General features: G+C 39.6%; 1 protein-coding gene across 11 annotated transcripts in view; it reads right to left on the bottom strand.

Annotated features, from left to right (window-relative positions):
• adgrb1a (adhesion G protein-coupled receptor B1a) overlaps window positions 1-19,863 on the bottom strand; it is a 230,338-nt gene that overhangs the window by 149,583 nt on the left and 60,892 nt on the right. For all 11 annotated transcript variants that reach the window (XM_025911392.1, XM_025911382.1, XM_025911386.1 and 8 more), the window contains exon 2: window positions 13,872-14,775. In XM_025911392.1, coding sequence (XP_025767177.1) covers window positions 13,872-14,607 — 736 coding nt within the window. In that variant the 5' untranslated portion in view covers window positions 14,608-14,775. The remainder of the gene's footprint in view (window positions 1-13,871; window positions 14,776-19,863) is intronic.

The following is a 19,863-nucleotide window of genomic DNA, read 5'->3' as shown; positions in this document are numbered from 1 at the left end:
AGAATCAACATTTTGGGATTTACTTACCTGGATAACTGAGCATGCATCAAGACATAAACACCTAACAGCTAATTGTAAAAGTACAAACATGATTTTAGATGAAGCTTTGCTTTAAACACCTTGATCCCCAACATTTGTCTTGGACTATGGCTGTGTCTGTTTGTGGAACATGTCTGGACTAATGAGATCTTTTCCTGGACCTGGCAGGCGTTATCCAAGGTTTTTTGTATTTATTGAAGGTGTGTGTCTCTGTGTGTGTATGTGTGCCCCACGTCTTGTGTGGGTGTGTTCTGACAGTGTCACCTCTGGGTGTCATTCCAGGCGATACCGCCAAGGAGAGCAGCCTTTACAGCCATCCCGCAGAGCCACCGCCTGCTATTAACAAGGACACAAAGGCACACTGACGAATCAACACACACACACACACACACACACACACACACACACACACACACACACACACACACAGTTTCATCCAGCTCTGGTGCACAGGAGCAGTAAAGCCGTACACTGCAGCGAGATCCGAGGTAATTCATCTTCATTGTCCAAGTTATCAAATCTGAAGAACGACAGCAAGACAGTTAGACTAGCATTAAATGTCCTCACAGCCAAGGAGACTGGCAACATGAAGACACACTCTAATTCTCTATTTTCTACCTCACTGACATACACACACATGCACATACACACACGCACAATTTCACCCTTTGAAGATACAACACAGTCTCTCAATAATAGAGTACTTTGCTGAGGCAGAAAAGGGTTTTCAAATCTAATGGACTAACGGATTTCTAAAAAAAAAGAAGAAGAAAAAAGTGAGATGAAGTGTAAAATAGAGAAGAGAAAATAGAGAAAGAGTAGCTGTGGCTATATGCTGCCTGTCAGAATAGACAGGGATCTCTGTCACTTCCTAACATCACCGTCCCACTATTCCCACTCAGTCACACATGGCTGTTGGGGCAGATGAAAAAAGTTCAGCTTGTCTTTTCTCTAATCCTCACAATTTTCCGTATGGCAGGAAATTAATGGCCTTACCAGGACAATTTTTTTGTGCATGCACACACACACACACACACACACACACACACACACACACAGCTCCATCCTGGAGCAGAGCTTTTATCATCACCCCATAAGTATCAGCGGTAAAATTGCTTAATTAAAGCATGAATGTTTAATAAACCCTCGGGCTTTGTGAAGACAGACCTGAGACAGGACATCCACTGATGAGGAGCCCTGAGGAAAGAGACAGACGATTCTTCAAGTTGCTTCATGCTGAATTTAAGGGCAAGTGAGTCCTTTGATAAAGAACAGGTGGAGTTGGTAAAGGCCAGAAACTTCACGAGCAGCTGGGTTACTGCCCTGAACTTTAAAACTGCTACTTTAGTAATGGCTGGGAGTGTCAGCTTGTGAGCTAAATCTGTAACCACGAGTATAGACATGGATTTCATTGAATTTGTATACATGCCTTCTCATTACATATCACTTAAGAAGCAGACTGTAGTTCATGTCCTGTTTGGGAATTACTTCCACTTAGATTCTCCTTACTCTGTTTACCTTCAGTTTTTATCAGTGTTTGTAGGTTTAAGCATCAAAACTATTTGGTGATATTTAAGAAAAAATACTCAGAGTATCTAATGAGTACTGATCCAACATCAGTGTTAAATCAATAGTTTTAATTCTACACTGTGAAGAAAACATTCAGAATAACTCTTTCAAATGTCAGGCAACATTAAGTATATCATGAGCATTGCTTTTCTAACTTTGTAATATAAAATTTTACAAATACTCTAAAGTATATGACCCTAATAAAAAAAAGTCTAAATGAAAACAACTAGATCATGATCAAATATTTTTCTTAAAATGGTCTATGGTTTTCTCGCTTTAAACATTTGATATGTCTTCTATGTTCATTGCATTTTTTATTTACATTATTTATATTTTGCACATTTTACACAGTGGCCTATTGGGCTTGTGCATTTACTGAATGGATATGAGTCAGTATTAAAATAATTTAAAACAGAACAAAGGAAAATAGTGCAAGCCTTAGCCTTCTAATAGATGCATGTGTGGTATAAATATGAGAGTCGGAATTGTAGTCTTATGATTTTAGCTTAGTGTGAATCCTCATTTTATCATTTTATGGGCAAGGAAAAGAGTACCTGTTCAGTTAGTGCACTCACAAGAAAGGGAAGGAGAGAAACCAACAGGGAAAGTGTTTTGGTTTGAGCTTTTCATCAGTGTCTTATTTGACTTATTCGACAGTTTCGAGTTACAGTAAAAAAAAATAAAAATACTGCAAACATGTAAAAAACCAAAAAGATGTTGCAAACAGGCTTATCCACAAAACTGAGGGGACTGGTTAGATTAAATGGAAATTGATCTAAAAGAGACATTTAGCACAAAAAAACCCCCAAACACACAAATCAGACTCAATGTATGATAGCACCAGAGCAAAAGGTAGAAAGATCACAGAATCATCAAATCATCCTCTGGGCAACAGGGATATCCAAAGTGAAATGGCAATCAGTCCAGTAGTTCCATCCATCCAACTCAGGCTTGCGGCGGGACCAGAGCCTATCTCAATCATCAGTGGATGAGAGGCTACCACGGACAGATTGCTTGTCTATCACAGGCTGTACATAGAGGCCAGAGGGTTTGAACCTGGAACTCTCTTGCTGAGAACCAACAGTGGTAACCACTGTATGTGGGGTTAGTGTACTAGATTAGCTGGTGATCCTAAGCTGACCATAGGTATGAACATTGTCTGTCTGTGTTGGCACTGCCATAGGCTCTCAACTTATCTCATCCAATCACAGATAGGCACTATGTGGCCCTGAAATGGATAAGTGATTAAGAAAATGAACAATTGACTATCTGTTCAGATACTTATTAACTTGCTATACTAATGTTAGATTCTGTGTATAGAGTTAGTCTAAAAACTGCTTATTTTTAAGGATTTTATTACTTCAATTTTTCTTGTTCTTTCTCTCAGTTTCTTTTGTATGAGTCAGAATTTTGCAGTCCAATCTGAGAACACTTTAAGTGGTGACCCTTGAAGGAAAGTTCTTCAGCTCACAGGAACTGACAGCAGAAACTGACATCAGCTGATGTTTTAGATCCAATTAAAACTCCCGAACCCAATTTAACTCCTTTGCAGCTATGTTAGATAAAAAAAAAAAAAAAAAAAAAAACCCTCAGATTTCTCACTGTCTTCAATATAATGAGAGCTACTATAATTATAAAAATGACCTATTGTATTAGCTATTATATCAGTAAAAGATATAGATGAATAGTTAATCCACTGAGGTGCATAGTTTTGAAGTGAAGGCTGAGAGGAGCACACGTTTACAGGAAAGATATCTGATGTACTCACTGTACTGATGGTAATGATCTCACTGTGGTGAATCTCATGTGTCCTACTCTGATCAGTTTCGAGGGGACGAGCTTTGGCTTTTCACTCTAAATTCATCAGTTAGGGTAAATTATTAAATACCCCTCAAAAATAAAAAAAAGGACGCACAGTCAGAGTATCATCCACTATTGAATTAAGTCTTTATTCAGCAAAAGGACTATAGTGTTGATTATTCTGTGGTTTACATTAGCATTATTAAATCACTAGCTTATTAGAAAACATTAGAAAAACAACCAATAAAACCAGGTCTGCAACAGCTGCATTTGTAGTTATTGTGGTAATTTTTTCAAAGCAGTGCCTAACATCAGAGGTGAAAGACAAATAAAATAAAATTAATGTTAACAACAAAAACAATTTTATAAAGTTAACAGTCTGTTTACCATCTCAGAGCAAACAGTTTCCTAAAGTTGTTTCATTCCAAATAAAGTCTTTTTTCCCCCCCCTTGCAGTTCTTCTGTAGGCCATTTCGGTATACAAAACTAGGACTTCAGCTGAAATACTGAGCAGAGAGCAGAGAGTAGATACGTTTGTAAGAGTTACTGCTGCACTTTACTGTACATCACATTGCCAACTTTACAGTAACCCTTTATGTATTTGCTTTAGAGTTTCAATGTGGGGAGCATTGGGAGCTACAGAGCTGAACTCATATTAAAATAAACAGTTGATACAGAGTCTTTATCCTACTAATAATCAGAGGTAATGTTTGCTAATCTACATGTTTATAAAGTAAGTGTTGTGGTCACAGAAATGGGAGGTTTAAAGGCCAGATATTTAATTAATCCAGGTTACCCACAATTTCAATGTACACATCAATAAAGGGCTATTCTATTCTGTTCTGTTTTATTCTATTGTTATACAGGGAGTGCAGAATTATTAGGCAAGTTGTATTTTTGAGGAATGATTTTATTATTGAACAACAACCATGTTCTCAATGAACCCAAAAAACTCATTAATATCAAAGCTGAATGTTTTTGGAAGTAGTTTTTAGTTTGTTTTTAGTTTTAGCTATTTTAGGGGGATATCTGTGTGTGCAGGTGACTATTACTGTGCATAATTATTAGGCAACTTAACAAAAAACAAATATATACCCATTTCAATTATTTATTTTTACCAGTGAAACCAATATAACATCTCCACAGTCACAAATATACATTTCTGACATTCAAAAACAAAACAAAAACAAATCAGCGACCAATATAGCCACCTTTCTTTGCAAGGACACTCAAAAGCCTGCCATCCATGGATCCTGTCAGTGTTTTGATCTGTTCACCATCAACATTGCGTGCAGCAGCAACCACAGCCTCCCAGACACTGTTCAGAGAGGTGTACTGTTTTCCCTCCTTGTAAATCTCACATTTGATGATGGACCACAGGTTCTCAATGGGGTTCAGATCAGGTGAACAAGGAGGCCATGTCATTAGTTTTTCTTCTTTTATACCCTTTCTTGCCAGCCACGCTGTGGAGTACTTGGACGCGTGTGATGGAGCATTGTCCTGCATGAAAATCATGTTTTTCTTGAAGGATGCAGACTTCTTCCTGTACCACTGCTTGAAGAAGGTGTCTTCCAGAAACTAGCAGTAGGACTGGGAGTTGAGCTTGACTCCATCCTCAACCCGAAAAGGCCCCACAAGCTCATCTTTGATGATACCAGCCCAAACCAGTACTCCACCTCCACCTTGCTGACGTCTGAGTCGGACTGGAGCTCTCTGCCCTTTACCAATCCAGCCACGGGCCCATCCATCTGGCCCATCAAGACTCACTCTCATTTCATCAGTCCATAAAACCTTAGAAAAATCAGTCTTGAGATATTTCTTGGCCCAGTCTTGACGTTTCAGCTTGTGTGTCTTGTTCAGTGGTGGTCGTCTTTCAGCCTTTCTTACCTTGGCCATGTCTCTGAGCATTGCACACCTTGTGCTTTTGGGCACTCCAGTGATGTTGCAGCTCTGAAATATGGCCAAACTGGTGGCAAGTGGCATTTTGGCAGCTGCACGCTTGACTTTTCTCAGTTCATGGGCAGTTATTTTGCGCCTTGGTTTTTCCACACGCTTCTTGCGACCCTGTTGACTATTTTGAATGAAACGCTTGATTGTTCGATGATCACGCTTCAGAAGCTTTGCAATTTTAAGACTGCTGCATCCCTCTGCAAGATATCTCACTATTTTTGACTTTTCTGAGCCTGTCAAGTCCTTCTTTTGACCCATTTTGCCAAAGGAAAGGAAGTTGCCTAATAATTATGCATACCTGATATAGGGTGTTGATGTCATTAGACCACACCCCGTCTCATTACAGAGATGCACATCACCTAATATGCTTAATTGGTAGTAGGCTTTCGAGCCTATACAGCTTGGAGTAAGACAACATGCATGAAGAGGATGATGTGGACAAAATACTCATTTGCCTAATAATTCTGCACTCCCTGTATATTCAGCTCATTTCCACATGTATAGTTACATATTTTGTGATGGCTCCAACATTTATGCGGGCCTGTTTCATACTGTCACCATCCCTGCAGCAGCAGTATATGATGATCTAGCAGCTCTTTAACAGAAAGCAAAGCAGTAAAGCTATAATGATGCCAGATACTCAACACTCCTCAATCTTTCCAACTTGATGAATTCCAGATGTTATAACACTTCAACATACATTGGTTGGAATTGTCAACCAAACTAACCAGACTTAACCTCTTCATACTGAACTATTTAGGCCTTCAGTATGATTAGGTTAAATTTTTTTCACCTACAGTGCTTAACAGCTTGTTAGACCATTTATAGTAAAAACAAGTAAACTCAAACATTTTTGGCTAAAAAAAAAAGTGTTGTTATTTATTAGGCGAATAAACTCAATTCACAGTTTTATACCCAAATATTAGCCGGCACACTGGACTCCAGTGAGAAGACGGAAATGAATCAAGCATAAGATTCAAACATAAGATTCAAAACTACTTATTTATTTATTTTTTGCTCAGTAATGAAAGTAATTAAATGTAATTTGGCACCCTAATCAAAAAATTATAATGTGCTTCACTATTTTTTCTGTTTTTTTCTGTATAACAATGATAATTATATTTTAGAATGAGAAATATAACTTTGATTCACTGGTGGATCAACCATTACAGAAACATAACAAAATATTCAGGTAATTATCAGGCCAACTGTGTCATAAACCTATACTGGGTGGTGGGCTAATAAATCTGTTAAGCATTATACTTGTATACCTAAATGGAAATCTTACAGCAGAAAGCATAATACTTTATTACTAGTAGAATCCATTTGAAATCTTGTAGTTTCTGAAACATGCTTGTTTGGCTTGTTGCTAAACTAAAATGCAATGGAATCCTACTGCAAAGTAGTTTGTTGATGAATATTAAACAGTTCAGAAATAAATGTGGTGACCAACGCCTTACACTGCACCACTGTCCTTATACCTGCTAGTAAAGAAGTGAAAACATTGTCAACACATTTGTCTAATCACGTTCCCTTCCCTCAGTCCATAAGAAAACACTCTCAAAACAACTTCGGGGCTTCCTGCAGGTAGAACAACCTCTACACCAGAACACAGCATCTCTCTGCCATCTCATTTCAGTTTATTCCTACCCACACGGCGGCCCTGTAGTGAACACCACACCTCGTTCTCCTCTCATTGTCACACAGATACACAAAATCACCGTTATCCTCTCCCGCAGTCAGCCACCCACACCCAGTCACAAGGTGCCATTTTCTGGCGAGACGTTTCACCGTGAATGTGTGTTTGCGTGCTTTATGCAGCGCACAAGTGCATGCACAGACGTATGCACAGACGTATGCATTAATGAATATGGGTGTAAAGAAGAGTTAATGCATTATCTCTGCTTTAGGATTCCTCACTGCTCCTATGGAGGCGGGTTGGAAATCCCTTAGTTTAGCAACAATGTGCTCCAGCCACGCAGAAGCATGCAGAGGCAAAGACACAGCGCTCACATTCATCTTCCTAACCCACAGCCGGCCTGCCAGCAACAGAAGAAAAAAGTGCCAAGCAGGAGGGTCCAAAGGTATTTCTTCTTCACTTTGTGTCCACATGTTGTCACTTTTTTAGACATTCTGGTCTTTTATTATTTCTTTAGCCATCCATCACAATCGGTACACCAGACAGCAGTGATTAGGGTGTGATAAGAGTTGTGGAATTGATGAGTTGGTGATTCTGGCAGTTGAAGCAGTAAACTGAAAAAAAGGAAAGGGCAAAAATGAAAAAAAATGAAAAAAGTTTCAAGTCTGATTTCACTTTTGTCAACTTATTATATGAATGCAGTAATCTTTCTTACTGCCTTTGGACATCAGCTGTTAATCCACCTGATCTCTAGCTGGTAGGGATCAGCTACCAATGGATTCATCGGGCCAATGTAAATAAAAACCATACAAGTTTATTACAGCTACTCACGCTTGGTATTTTTCCATATACTAATACCCTACACTTCAACTGAAAGAAAATATAATTATCTGAAAAACACTCCTGGTTAAAAGTGGTAAGCACCTCTCAGTCCACCCACAGACAGCAAGGAGAGATAAAACAGAGTCGTCACTGATAACGTTGGAGCGGACATTTATGAGTTTTTTGTAACTAATTTTTCCCTGTGACAGACTGACAAACCTTTCTGGGGTGTACTCTGCATCTGACTGTATGACAGCTGAAATCGGCTCAAGGCCATCTGTGCCCCTAAGCTGAGTAAATGATTTATGTGGTGTGTTTCATTATTGGTGACAACCCCCATCCCCAACCTCTGAATCTTGGAGAACATCAAACAGGACTTTTTGGGGGGGAACAAAATGTAAACAGTTAATTTTATGGATATTTATGCAGCTGAAGGTTTTAGTCCAGAGAAGAAGACAGACTGATAAAGCTGACAAATGCACAAATCCACTTACTAATCCTTAGTAAAATGTCCCTCAGGTTTCACCAGTGCAACCAACATTAGTAATTACTATGGTATTACCCAGTAGTGAGGAAGGACAGATTGACTTATGAACAGCTGGTTTAACATGATCAAGAGCACAAGTGACTGCAAGAGAGTTCGAGTTGCAATAGGTACATCAGTACACACTAGCATTGTAACAAAACACGTGCCTTGAAGCAGATCCATCCACAGTAATGGTTTTTGATGAATTCTAAGAGGAAATGCAACTTTTGAATAATTCATTTGCAGATCTAGCATAACATTGCATGGATAAATTGATGCATTTTGTATTAAGATGTTCTGTAATATTGATTTCAGACCTGAACATTTTCAGTTGGGTTACATTGTGACTGAGCCACCTCTCTGTGTCTTGGTGCAGAGTGCTTTCCATCTGTGACACCGTGTCCTTGTTTGGTTATTTTTCAAGCCTTTCTGCTTTATTAAATATTTCACGCTTGAAAATTGAAAAGCTGAAAGTGAGAGTGCATGATGTGCAACCAAGGTCACGACTCAGATGATCACATGGCATCACAGAGGACTTGCCTTTGTTGTCCTTCCCTTCAGTTAACTTTATTGGGCACTTCTGGCACTTTCTCAAATGTGTCTCTTTTGTTCAAATTGAGTCATGTGCTTTCTCATCTCTTCACATCGCTCCGATACATCCTTTAATCACTCACTGCCTCCCCTGCTGTCCACTGAGGGCTAACAAATGAATCCTTTCACACTGCCACCACACATGCACAACCACTTATTGGAGTTCTACCAAAATGGAATTTCAGGGACAATATCACTGCACTGAAGCTACCGACAGGCATCATTTTTGTTGCAAAACCTTTAACTTTGACCGTTTGAATATTACAACATTCCAAAAATAGCCCTAAAGTCATCAGTCCTCTCATCTTAAAGGTTGGGGATTTCTCACATAGTGCAGAAGCAGCAAGTTTCATCCTAATTGTTCCGTGTTAAGACATTTAGATTTCAGAATAACATTTTCTCTCTCAACTGAGGAAGCTCATTGACAACATTCATGGTCACAGGGAAAGTGAGACTCTCTCAGATTGACATCTTTTCTACTCTGGATCAAAAGGTCACATCCCAGTCACTACAGTTTAAGAGCTTTCTATTAAGGATAGTGTTGACATAGTAAAATGATTGCTAGAGGTCAGCCACACTCATTTGTCATATAGTTTGAACAGAAGGAACTATCGATGGGAGTTGAATGCACAAATAAAAAGAGGCATCAATAGCACTCACTTCTGCAATTTGCTTGTTAATCTTTTCTTTAAACATCTTTAAAATGATCATTAATCACACCTTTTTTGATTATAGCCTCTTTCAAATGAGTCTAACAGCATACATATGACAAAAAACAAAACAGTCCCAGTGAAAGCCCAGTACAGTCGGATGGGCGGCTCACAGTCCATTAATCTCACAGTTCCTGCATCTGATCCACACCATAGAGGGTGGCGTCAAGATGACAAAAACATTCATTAATGCATCTTTTCATTTTGAAATCACAGAATTGCAGCCCACATCTGGAGCAGATTTGGTGATTTATGGTTGTTTCCCCTGTTCAAATGTAGTCAACTAAATCAAGCTTTGAATGCAGGACAAAGGCTAGGACGATGAAAAATAAGGAGAGAAAAAGGGCCCCATACACATCCACAAAAGAGCCTGGATAAGAATGACTACATAAACAATTTTGTAAATGGCGTAGAGAAAGTTTCCAGATTAAAACTAACATCATTATAATCTGCAGTGATGCAATTATATATATTTGGTGGCATTGCTTTGTTCTGATAATGCCCCACCTTCTCATATGCATACATGGAAAGCCAATGTCAGGGAGGGAGCAGCAACACAGAGCAGAGCAGGCACCAGCAACACCAGACACAATGACAGATACAGCATGAAAGGTGAGGGAAGTTGCAAAGTGACTTCATAAGCAGCTGCTTAAAAAGGGTGTCCTATATAAAACTGGATGTGTAGAAAGGTGACCGCTGAGCCACCTTTTCCTAAATAAAAGTCTTACTCACCTGCCAAATAAAACATCAGTTCCAAAAAAGTTAGGACTGTATGCAAAATGTAAATCGAAGTAGAGTGTAGAGTTCGCACATCTCAGAAACCCATATGTTATTCAACACATAAACAACAGATTGGGCTGAAGGAAAACATTTTGCCCAACCTGTTGTTTAGCTCATTTCGGCGCCTGGACTCTTCTGCTATGAATCAGTGATGCAGACTTTTGAATTGAGCACTGAAAACAACACAGGATCTATGTTTTCCAAAAACAAGATTTAAAATTTGATTTGTCCTTTGCACACAGAGATTCCTCCAGATTTTCATAATCAAAGTCATCACAATTTTACATTACTGTTAGTATTGATAGTATAGAGTTATGAAATTGTTCCACAAACTGTTTTAGATACAGTTTGTTGAAATTCATTGCAACAAACTTCATGTATTCAACTGTAGTGAAATATCTATTAAATTTAATTTGTTATCTTTACTGCAGGGAAACTCTCCCTCTCAGAGATGCTCTTTTTGCTATTGACCTGTTGCCAATTAACCTAATTGACAAGCAGATGTTCCATCAGCTTTTTTCTTTTTAATAGCACTTATTTTTCCAGTATTTTCAGACAAGTTGCTGTCATATTTTTCAAGACACAGTTAAATATCCCAGTTTAAACATTTCATATTTTTTGTGTTGTCTATTGTGATGATAACATGGGTTTATAAGCTGTGCTGATTAGTGCATTATCTTTTGGTTTATATTTCAATAATTTTTTTTTTACTGGCAAATCTGTGAAATGCAGATATGTAACAATTAAGGTGTGAGACTCGTGGTTTTTATTGTAATCTATTATAATCTGTAATTTATTGATCTGTAGTCAGATTTTAAAAAGAACATGGTTACACCTCAGGGCCTTTTATGTCTCAAGTATAAGGCCATAAAACCTTGTTCTTTTGAAATAAAATCAAAGTCTCTCTTCATATCACCAAGCCACAGTTGGATTTGGAAAAAGTAAACTGGACAGAAAGGTTCTTAGTTAATAAACAAGCTCCTGGAACCTGTCCTTAAAACTCTGAAATGCAAAAGTGAAAAGCAAAAATTGCTAGCTCCGTGAGCTTCCTACTGCCCGCTTCATTAGTGTGATACACTTAGCAAACTTCTACAGTTGTGTTTTAATAAGAGTTTGCTGCCTCCAGGGCAGTAAGGGTTAAGATTGGGTAAGATTATTCTTACTTGTACTAAATTTAACTTGAAGGCAATCATCATTTGCATCTGTATCGGAATGCAAACCTCCCCTGATGAAAATCTGATGAATTCCACACCCACCTTCTGCCTTCTGCTTAACTACACAATAAATAAGCTATTTCCTGCAGTACCACTAAACAGTAACTCTGCGAGGTAAAATGCAATGTGCAATGTGGGATTATGTTTTGACTGAGAACAGCACACACTCAGATTGTACAGCTACCCATAGGAGGCAGCAGATAACAGCTCTCAAACATTGCAAAGAGTGCGCTTTGCATAAACTTTTAATTTACAAGAATTAAAGGAGTACAAGCTACCAGGGCAATCAGGTAAGCTCCCTTTTTCTTTGTAGTTTAACTTTGGTGACCTTTTATGCTTAGGGCTGTATGAGGACAAGGAAATGCTTCAGAACCCTCTATTAAATGGACTGAATGGACTGATTCTTATATAGCGCTTTTCTACTCTCCCGGAGTACTCAAAGCGCTCTGTATAACAGAAGAACAGAAGCCAAACTCCTCATCAAGGACCCATCAGCTAGACATGAGCAGAGCTTGTGTGCTGCTGGACACGACCTTCCACACACCTGCAGAGAGGGAGTGAAGGAAGCTGGAACACAGATTATAATCTAGGAAGTCTTTGTTTACTGAAGGTCCTGAGACTACAAAGGTCCAGCTGCAAACAACATTTATCCTAATCAAGCCTCGTCCATCTCAAATATCTCACCTCTCAGCTCACCTGTCAGCCTCTATACTTTTCTTTACCCTCCCCTAACCCCTCTCTCTCATCTCTATATCTATTGTCTTTCCTTCATCCATCATTCACAGCCATCACCCCTCTGGTCCCCTCTTTGCTGCGCAGTTGGCCATAACCATCTGACAGTCCGACCTTTTCACACAGAATCTGTTACATCTCCCCAGCCACTCTTTATCTTCATCTACCAATTCACTCTATCAGTCACCAACCCAACCAAATATTCACAGACTGCTTGCCTCCTCCATTTGAGGTCATCACACGGTTCCAATGGCACTCTTTCACTCCGAACATAGGATTATCATCTATGAGATGCTTTGCCAGGATGGGCTGAAGCAAACAGGGAGAAAAGCCGTAATGTGTCCTTCTTTATCGCCACACAAGCCAACAGTGGATGTTATATTTCTTTTTTATTTTTCACACCTTAAGGCACAAACAGCCCACACCCCACTGATGAGCACCATAAGCAGGATTATATAAGGATGATAACTAGCGAAGAGGAGGCTGGAGCGGCAAGGGGATATTAGCTGCTTCGGAGACTGGAGGAGGATAAGGCACAAGATACCCACCGCAACATCTTCTCTGCTTGGTTGGCTTCCCACGACTGGCTCAGTATCAGCCCACTATCAGCCTGGGGAGGGAAAGATGGGGAGGCAGCAATGGTGGCTCAGAGGAGAAGTGGGAGGAGGAGGGCCAAGGAAATAAGGCCACAGGCTGATTAGGGAAAGTAAGTGAGGGAACAGAGAAAAAAGATAGATAGATGGAGGAAAGGTTAGGGGGTTGAAATGGAGGGGGGTGAGAAATGTTCCATCCCTCTGGCCATAGTCCTGATGAAGCCGGGATAGAGATGTCAGGCCACATCCTGTCTGCTGGGGGGGGGGGGGGGGTGGCTGGGTTCAAGCAGCAGACAATTACACTTCAAGCCACAGGCCCTCAGCCAGCCCAATGCATTTTTGTCTTTCTCTCCATCTCTCTTCCTCTTTGCTCCCCCTCCCCCCAGCTCTGAGTATCCTCAAAGCTATCCCGTATCAGCACCACTTGATTCTCCTCTGTTCCCAAAAGCTTCCCGGAGGCCGATCGAATGTCTCTTTCTGGACCGCAGAAGGATGAAATATGGTGCAAGGTCACAGATCTTGCTTACATCAGATGACACCTTAAACCTTCCATTTGCCTCTTTCTCCCTTCTATAGCCAGCGCACTCGAGGACAATTGTTCCCACTTTTCACAAATAATACACATTTTATCCAGCTTGATTGCCACTGATGATGTCATTTTGATGTCATTCTCCATTACTTTGGAGGGAGGACCATGTTAAACACCACCGATAACCTACTGAGGTTCAGCCATAACACAGACCAATCTAGTGCCCATAGTTTCTTGAAAGCATTCCTCGTTTCTCCTCATTTTAAAGGAAGGCAGGGATTTTTTTGGAAGAGATGCAGTTGATATTTTAACAATGTATCAACGGCAATCAAATACTTTTAGCAAAGTTAAACAACCGTGAACTCATTTCTACTTACCATTTATCTCAACATCTTTTCCACTCTCTTTCACACTGGGTAAACAGTTTTCAAGATAAACTCCATGGTGATAGCAGCTATCGCCCTCACTCAGTAGTGGTGGCTGGTCCCAGCATAAACATGGAGTCTGCATGATGCCACAGGGTCTGTTGGATGTGCTGGAGGTTAAACAGTCCTCAAGCCACTGGCACAGCATCTGACAAGCTGCCATGCTAGGGTTGCGCTTCCCCACCACGAGATACTCTGTCTTGAAATCTCCATTTCCCTCTGTGATTGCCATACCAGCCCTAGGATGTCCTTTCCTCATTTGTAGGAACTGTTTCCCAGCCTCCAGGAAGGCCACAGGCGCAGATGTATCGCAAAGCCTCACAACTTCATCAAAACTCTCCATGCCCAGGTAGGTGCGTGTAGTCTCCAGGAAGGAATCATACTGGAATGTGCGAAGCTGCTGCGGCATACAGTGCTGAGTGGGTTTAGTCACTTTGATGAAGATTGTGTAGCGTCGTGGATCGGGGTTCTGTAGGGTCCAGGAACAAGGCACGGCGGGAAACACTGAAGAAGACAGGAAAAACCCAAAAAAGCGGCTTTGGACTAATGTGGAACACGAATCAGACTCTGGGCCAGAGGGGGCTGCATGACAACAACCCCTCATCAGCAGAAAAAGGGCAATATGCAAGAATAGCACTGGGAGTGGCCACCTTGCCTGGCCAGGAATCAGAAGAAGAATGCTTGTCATGGTGTGTTGATGAATAGAAGGAGACACCTCTCTCTGACTGTGGATGAGTCAACTTCCAGCTCAGTGGGGTGAGGAAAGAAGAAGGAAGAGGAGGGGGAGTATAGATTCTTTCAAAAACCCAGTAACTGGCCCATGGCTGCGTCAGTCGACCCTGAGAGTCACAGGAACCTGCAAAAAGAGAAAGGACAAGATATAAATCTGATCAGACAATGGTACTGGATTATACTGATTCTGTTTATCTGCATGATGAGAAATCTCACTCAGCTATTATTGTTTATGCTGCAAAATGAGAACGACTGTGGTGACTTGGGCTCTGTAGAGAAACAAGAAGACGAACAGCAGCAGATGGAAGGAGGGGAGCTGTGATTTAGTTTAAGTTTTTCTTCATTATGTGAGTTCAAATTGGTCTCCTCCTGAGAGACAACTGTTTTCCTCAGATGTCTGCTCCCATATTTCATCCGGCAGCACATTAATTTGTCCAATTATAAGACTATTAATTACAAAAAAGGCAACACCTGCAGTCATTCATTAATCCACTTTATCAGGACCCAGCAACAGACAGAAATGCTATGATCACTACTTGTACTTGTGTTTGCTTATTAAAGCCAGAACAATTACCTTATGTATTTCTGTCTGAGACACTTTGGAGTGTATTTCACTTTTGACCCATTTCTTCTTTTAAGCTCTTTTCTCTCTCTCTCTCTTTTTTTTAACATAATATGAAGGACTGCATTTCACTGAGTAGCTTTGCTGCTTTTAGTAGTTAAAGATCAGTACAACCATATTGAAATGCTGTGATGTGGAAAACAGCTTTAGAATGGTAAACAGCATCATTCAAATTTACATTGCTTTATTCCTCTTGTAGTGAAAATTAAATTGTTTCAGCTGAGTAAACAAATTAAATTCAAATGGGTGCTTTATAGGAAATTGTTGAATCCATTGTTTAAGGTGTCCTATGAAAAACAAAAGGCAGAATGTTCAAGGGAGATCTGAACAAAGAAACAACACAATAATGTGAAGACATGACAAAAACAGGTTCAACTGATAGAAGCTTGAAGAAAGTGATAGAAATGTGTTCGGCAACCTTCAAGTGTAAGTTGTAAAAACATTCATATACATTTCACGGTATTTTGTATTCTAGCAGTTAAAAGGAAAGCAGTTGCTGTTTGTCATAAACCCCCACACTGAACCAGTTGTCAGCAAATATTCAAAATTTGATTATAAAAATTATAAAATGAAAAGGCAACACTATTGGCAATTGTCCGCTTTCTGAAACACACTGAATATAAACCTATTGTGGTATTTTTGTGGCTATAGTTTAGATCCATATGTCTGTGGAGAATGACAAATTTTTCTTTTTTTTACATTTTATTTTGCCTCTACATCACCAAAGTGGATTTTAAATCAAATGTCAATATGCAATTAAACAGCAAACCTTCAGCTTTAATTCAAGGGGTTTAACAAAAGTCATGTATTAAGGGTTTATGAATTAAAGCTATTTTTAAAGATGGTCCTCCATTTTCAGAGCTTCAACAGTAACTGGACAAATGAACATAGATTTGCATGTAAGATTGGTTTAAATGGATGAAAATCCTTGGCAATGACTGCCTGAAGTCTGGAAATCACGGACATCACCAAATGCTGTTTCCTCCCTTGAGATGTTCTCCCAGGCCTTTACTGAAGCTGCTTTTAGTTGCTGCTGCTTGTTTGTGGGTTTCAGTTTTGTCGTCAGCAACTGAAAAGCACGCTCTGTTTGACTAAGATCGAAACTCTTGGGTTGCTTTTGCAGTTTTCTTTGGGTCGTAATCCATTTGCACTATAAAATGCCATCTGATTTGTCTGACCTTCAGCAGAAAGTGTAACCTTGTACACTTCAGAATTTATCCCACTACTTCTATCAGCAGTTGCGTGGCACTGTTCCATTGGCAGCCATGAATGCACATGCCCATAAGATTACCTGTTAAACATGGTGGAGGCAATGTGAAATACTTTGGCTCAATATCTGTTCTTTTCCTTCTCCATACTTTTCTCTGACTATCATTCTGGCACAAGTGCATCTTGGTTTTATCTGTTCAAACATTTTATTCCAAAACTGGGTGACTCCGTTCAGATGTTTTGTGCCAAAATCTGCGCTGGCCCTGGTGTTCTTGAGTGTAGCTGGCATTTTGCACCTTGTCTGGATGCATACATAGCAGTTGCAAAATCACAGACTGAAGATAATGAGACTGATGCAGAGTATGAAAAAAATGTCTTTGAAAATGTCTTTGAAAAGCCAAATAATACAACTAAAGAACATTATTAAAACCAATTTCTAAGATGTAAATTAAAACAACAACAAGGTAAATATGGCACTATAACTTGATAGCAGGCACAACTGGATCTCTGTCGTGGACCTCAATATGGATTTCACACAAAAAGATCCTGACAGCAATTTTGTTTAGTGTAGCCAAGGAAACTAGCACAATGTGAAGCCTGTGCCTGATTAATCAGAATGACCTGTGTGTGTTTGTGTTTGTCTGTAGGGAGGCTTGAAGTGGGATAGCATTAAAGACACAGTAAGCTGTTGGGACTCAATAAAGATGAGCTATTAGAACAAATGAAACACAATCTAAACAGAAAATTTAGAAAGTGGTCTGTAGTGTCTCTACAGAATGGAGTTTCATTTCCAAGCAATGTTAATTAAGCAAACCAAAATCAAACTATACAGCTGGCATTGTCAAACAAGAGCATTTTTTCTTTGACGATAAAAATGAAGCCACTCCAAACAGCTTTGGAACTTCACAGATCTCAGATCACTGTAGTAAATAAATGATGAAGATGATGATTTGTACTGAAGAAAAATAAATGCTTTTATATTTCATGGTGTATTCTAAATGCTTTGCGTAGCAACTTTATAGCTGCCCATTAAATTAGGAAAGATACCATAAGCTGATTTAACCACACAAAATGACCACATTCCCTAACATGTGTTTTTTTTTTAGTTCCAAAAGAGGAAGAGAAGTCAGCTAAAAACAGTAGGCATGTTTCCAAATCCTGAATAGGCAGGAATTTCTGTATATAAACAGCATATGAACACCCTTAAAAACTTTATCTTGCTAATCATTGTTTATCCGTGGCTACGCAATCTGTATTCTTGGATTGTCACTCATGACATACTGGACTTTCCTACATTTGTCAGCATTCCTTTAAACAGAACATTTGGGATAAGTTTTTTCAAAGTTGAGTTCAAGGGTGTAAATTAAAAAAAAAACCCTCTGCTATGGCAAAATATCAATCTTTAAAATTACTGAAGATTTAGTATTAGTAATTGGGTTTCTTTTTTAGCCTTTTTATGGATGTTAAGAGATTTATAACTAAATGGTGCTCCTCTGGTGCAGTGATTCTTCTAGTCTCCTTTCATCTTGCCCTTCCTCACACCTTGTCCTGTTTCACCTTGCTTTTTCCCGTCTCAACCTGGTGGCTCTCTAATTTCACCAACCTCTTTCACTAGACAAACCTGACACGAGTGAATTAAATCAACTTTTAACAGAGGATAAAGACCCGGTATTGACAGCTCCACCTCTTCTTTCTCCAACCCCTCTTTCACCCACCCATATTTCCAACTCCTCCTGCTCTTAACTTGCGATGAACAAATCTTATTACCCAATGCATAGCTGCCTGTTCATGTCAAAACTCCCCTCATTACTGACACCCTGCCATTTCTTCAAACCCCAGCCCTCGCACACACAGAGACCCCATACTGTCACATATCGATCTTTGTGTTTGAAAAACTTGCAGACCCAGAGCAGCTATTAACACACTTTCAACTACTGGTGTAGAGAAGAATAAGATATGGCAGTGAAGGAAATCAGAGGTGAGGATTAATCTCATTGTTTCCTGTCAATTAATCAATACACTCTTTGAATCTCTTCTTTTACATGCTCCATTATGTACAGGGAGTGTTTTATCTTCCCACAGAATCACCGAACAAGATATGAACACTGGTTTTCTTAGGGATTCTCTAAATTCACAAACTTTAGCAATGGTGACACAGAAAATGGAGTATTTAAATAATTTATGTATTTTTATAGCTTGTTTCTTCGTTTGGTAGAAGTAATAATACATTCAATGAAAAGTCATCCAGTGTGTAATGATTAAGCCCATTTTTCTTCCTTATGTCTTATGTATGAGCACGAAAAGCACACAGATATGGCAGAATAGAACCAAAACATAAAGATTCATGACTTGACATAATATTCAAATCTACAGTGGTGTGAAAGGTGTTTGCCCACTTCCTGATTTCCTATTTGTTGTATGTTTGTCACACTTAAATGTTCAGATTATTACATTAACTGTGGTGTATTACATCTTTGAAAAGCTCAGTTTAATTTCTCTAGCCACACCCAGGTCTGATTACTGACACACCTGTTCTCTATCAAGAACTCACTTAAATAGGACCTGCCTGACAATGTGGAGTAGACCAAAAGATCCTCAAAAATCAGACATCATGGTGTGGTCCAAGGAAATTCAGGAACAAATGAGAAACAAAGTCATTGCGATCAATTGGTCTGGAAAAGGTTATAAAGCCATTTCTAAAGCTGTGGGACTCCAGCGAACCACAGTGACAGCAGTTATCCACAAATGGTGAAAACATGGAAAAGTGGTGAACTTTCCCAGGAGGGTTCAGCTGACCAAATTTACTCCAATAGCGCAGTGACAACTCATTCAAGAGGTCACAAAGCCCCAGAACAACATGCCAAGAACTGCAGACCTCACTTGCCTCAGTCAAGGTTCATGACATCGTCATAAGAAAGAGACTGGGCAAAAAATGGCCTGCATGCCAGAGTTCCAAGACCAAAATCACTGCTCAGCAAAAGGAACATAAAGGCTCATCTCAGTTTTTCCAAAAACATCATGACGATCCCCAAGAATTTTGGAAAAATACTCTGTTGTGAGACAAAAGTTTAACTTTTTGGAAGTTGTGTGTCCCATTACATCTGGCATGAAAGTAACACAGCATTTCAGAAAAGGTGCATCATAGTAAAACATGATGGTGGTGGTCTGGGGCTGTTTTGCTGCCTCAGGACCTGGAAGACTTGCTGTGGTAAATGGAACCATGAATTCTGCCATCTACCAAAACATCCTGAAGGAGAATGTCCGGCCATCTGTTCGTGACCTCAAGCTGAAGCACACTTGGGTTCTGCAGCAGGACAATGATCCAAAACACATCAGCAAGTTCACCTCTGAATGGCTTAAGAAAAACAAAATGAAGGACTT

This window comes from Oreochromis niloticus, linkage group LG11, assembly GCF_001858045.2.
Source record: "Oreochromis niloticus isolate F11D_XX linkage group LG11, O_niloticus_UMD_NMBU, whole genome shotgun sequence".
Classification (NCBI taxonomy): Eukaryota; Metazoa; Chordata; class Actinopteri; order Cichliformes; family Cichlidae; genus Oreochromis; species Oreochromis niloticus.
Note: the sequence above shows the minus strand (reverse complement) of the source record. Positions and strands in the feature narration are given on the sequence as shown.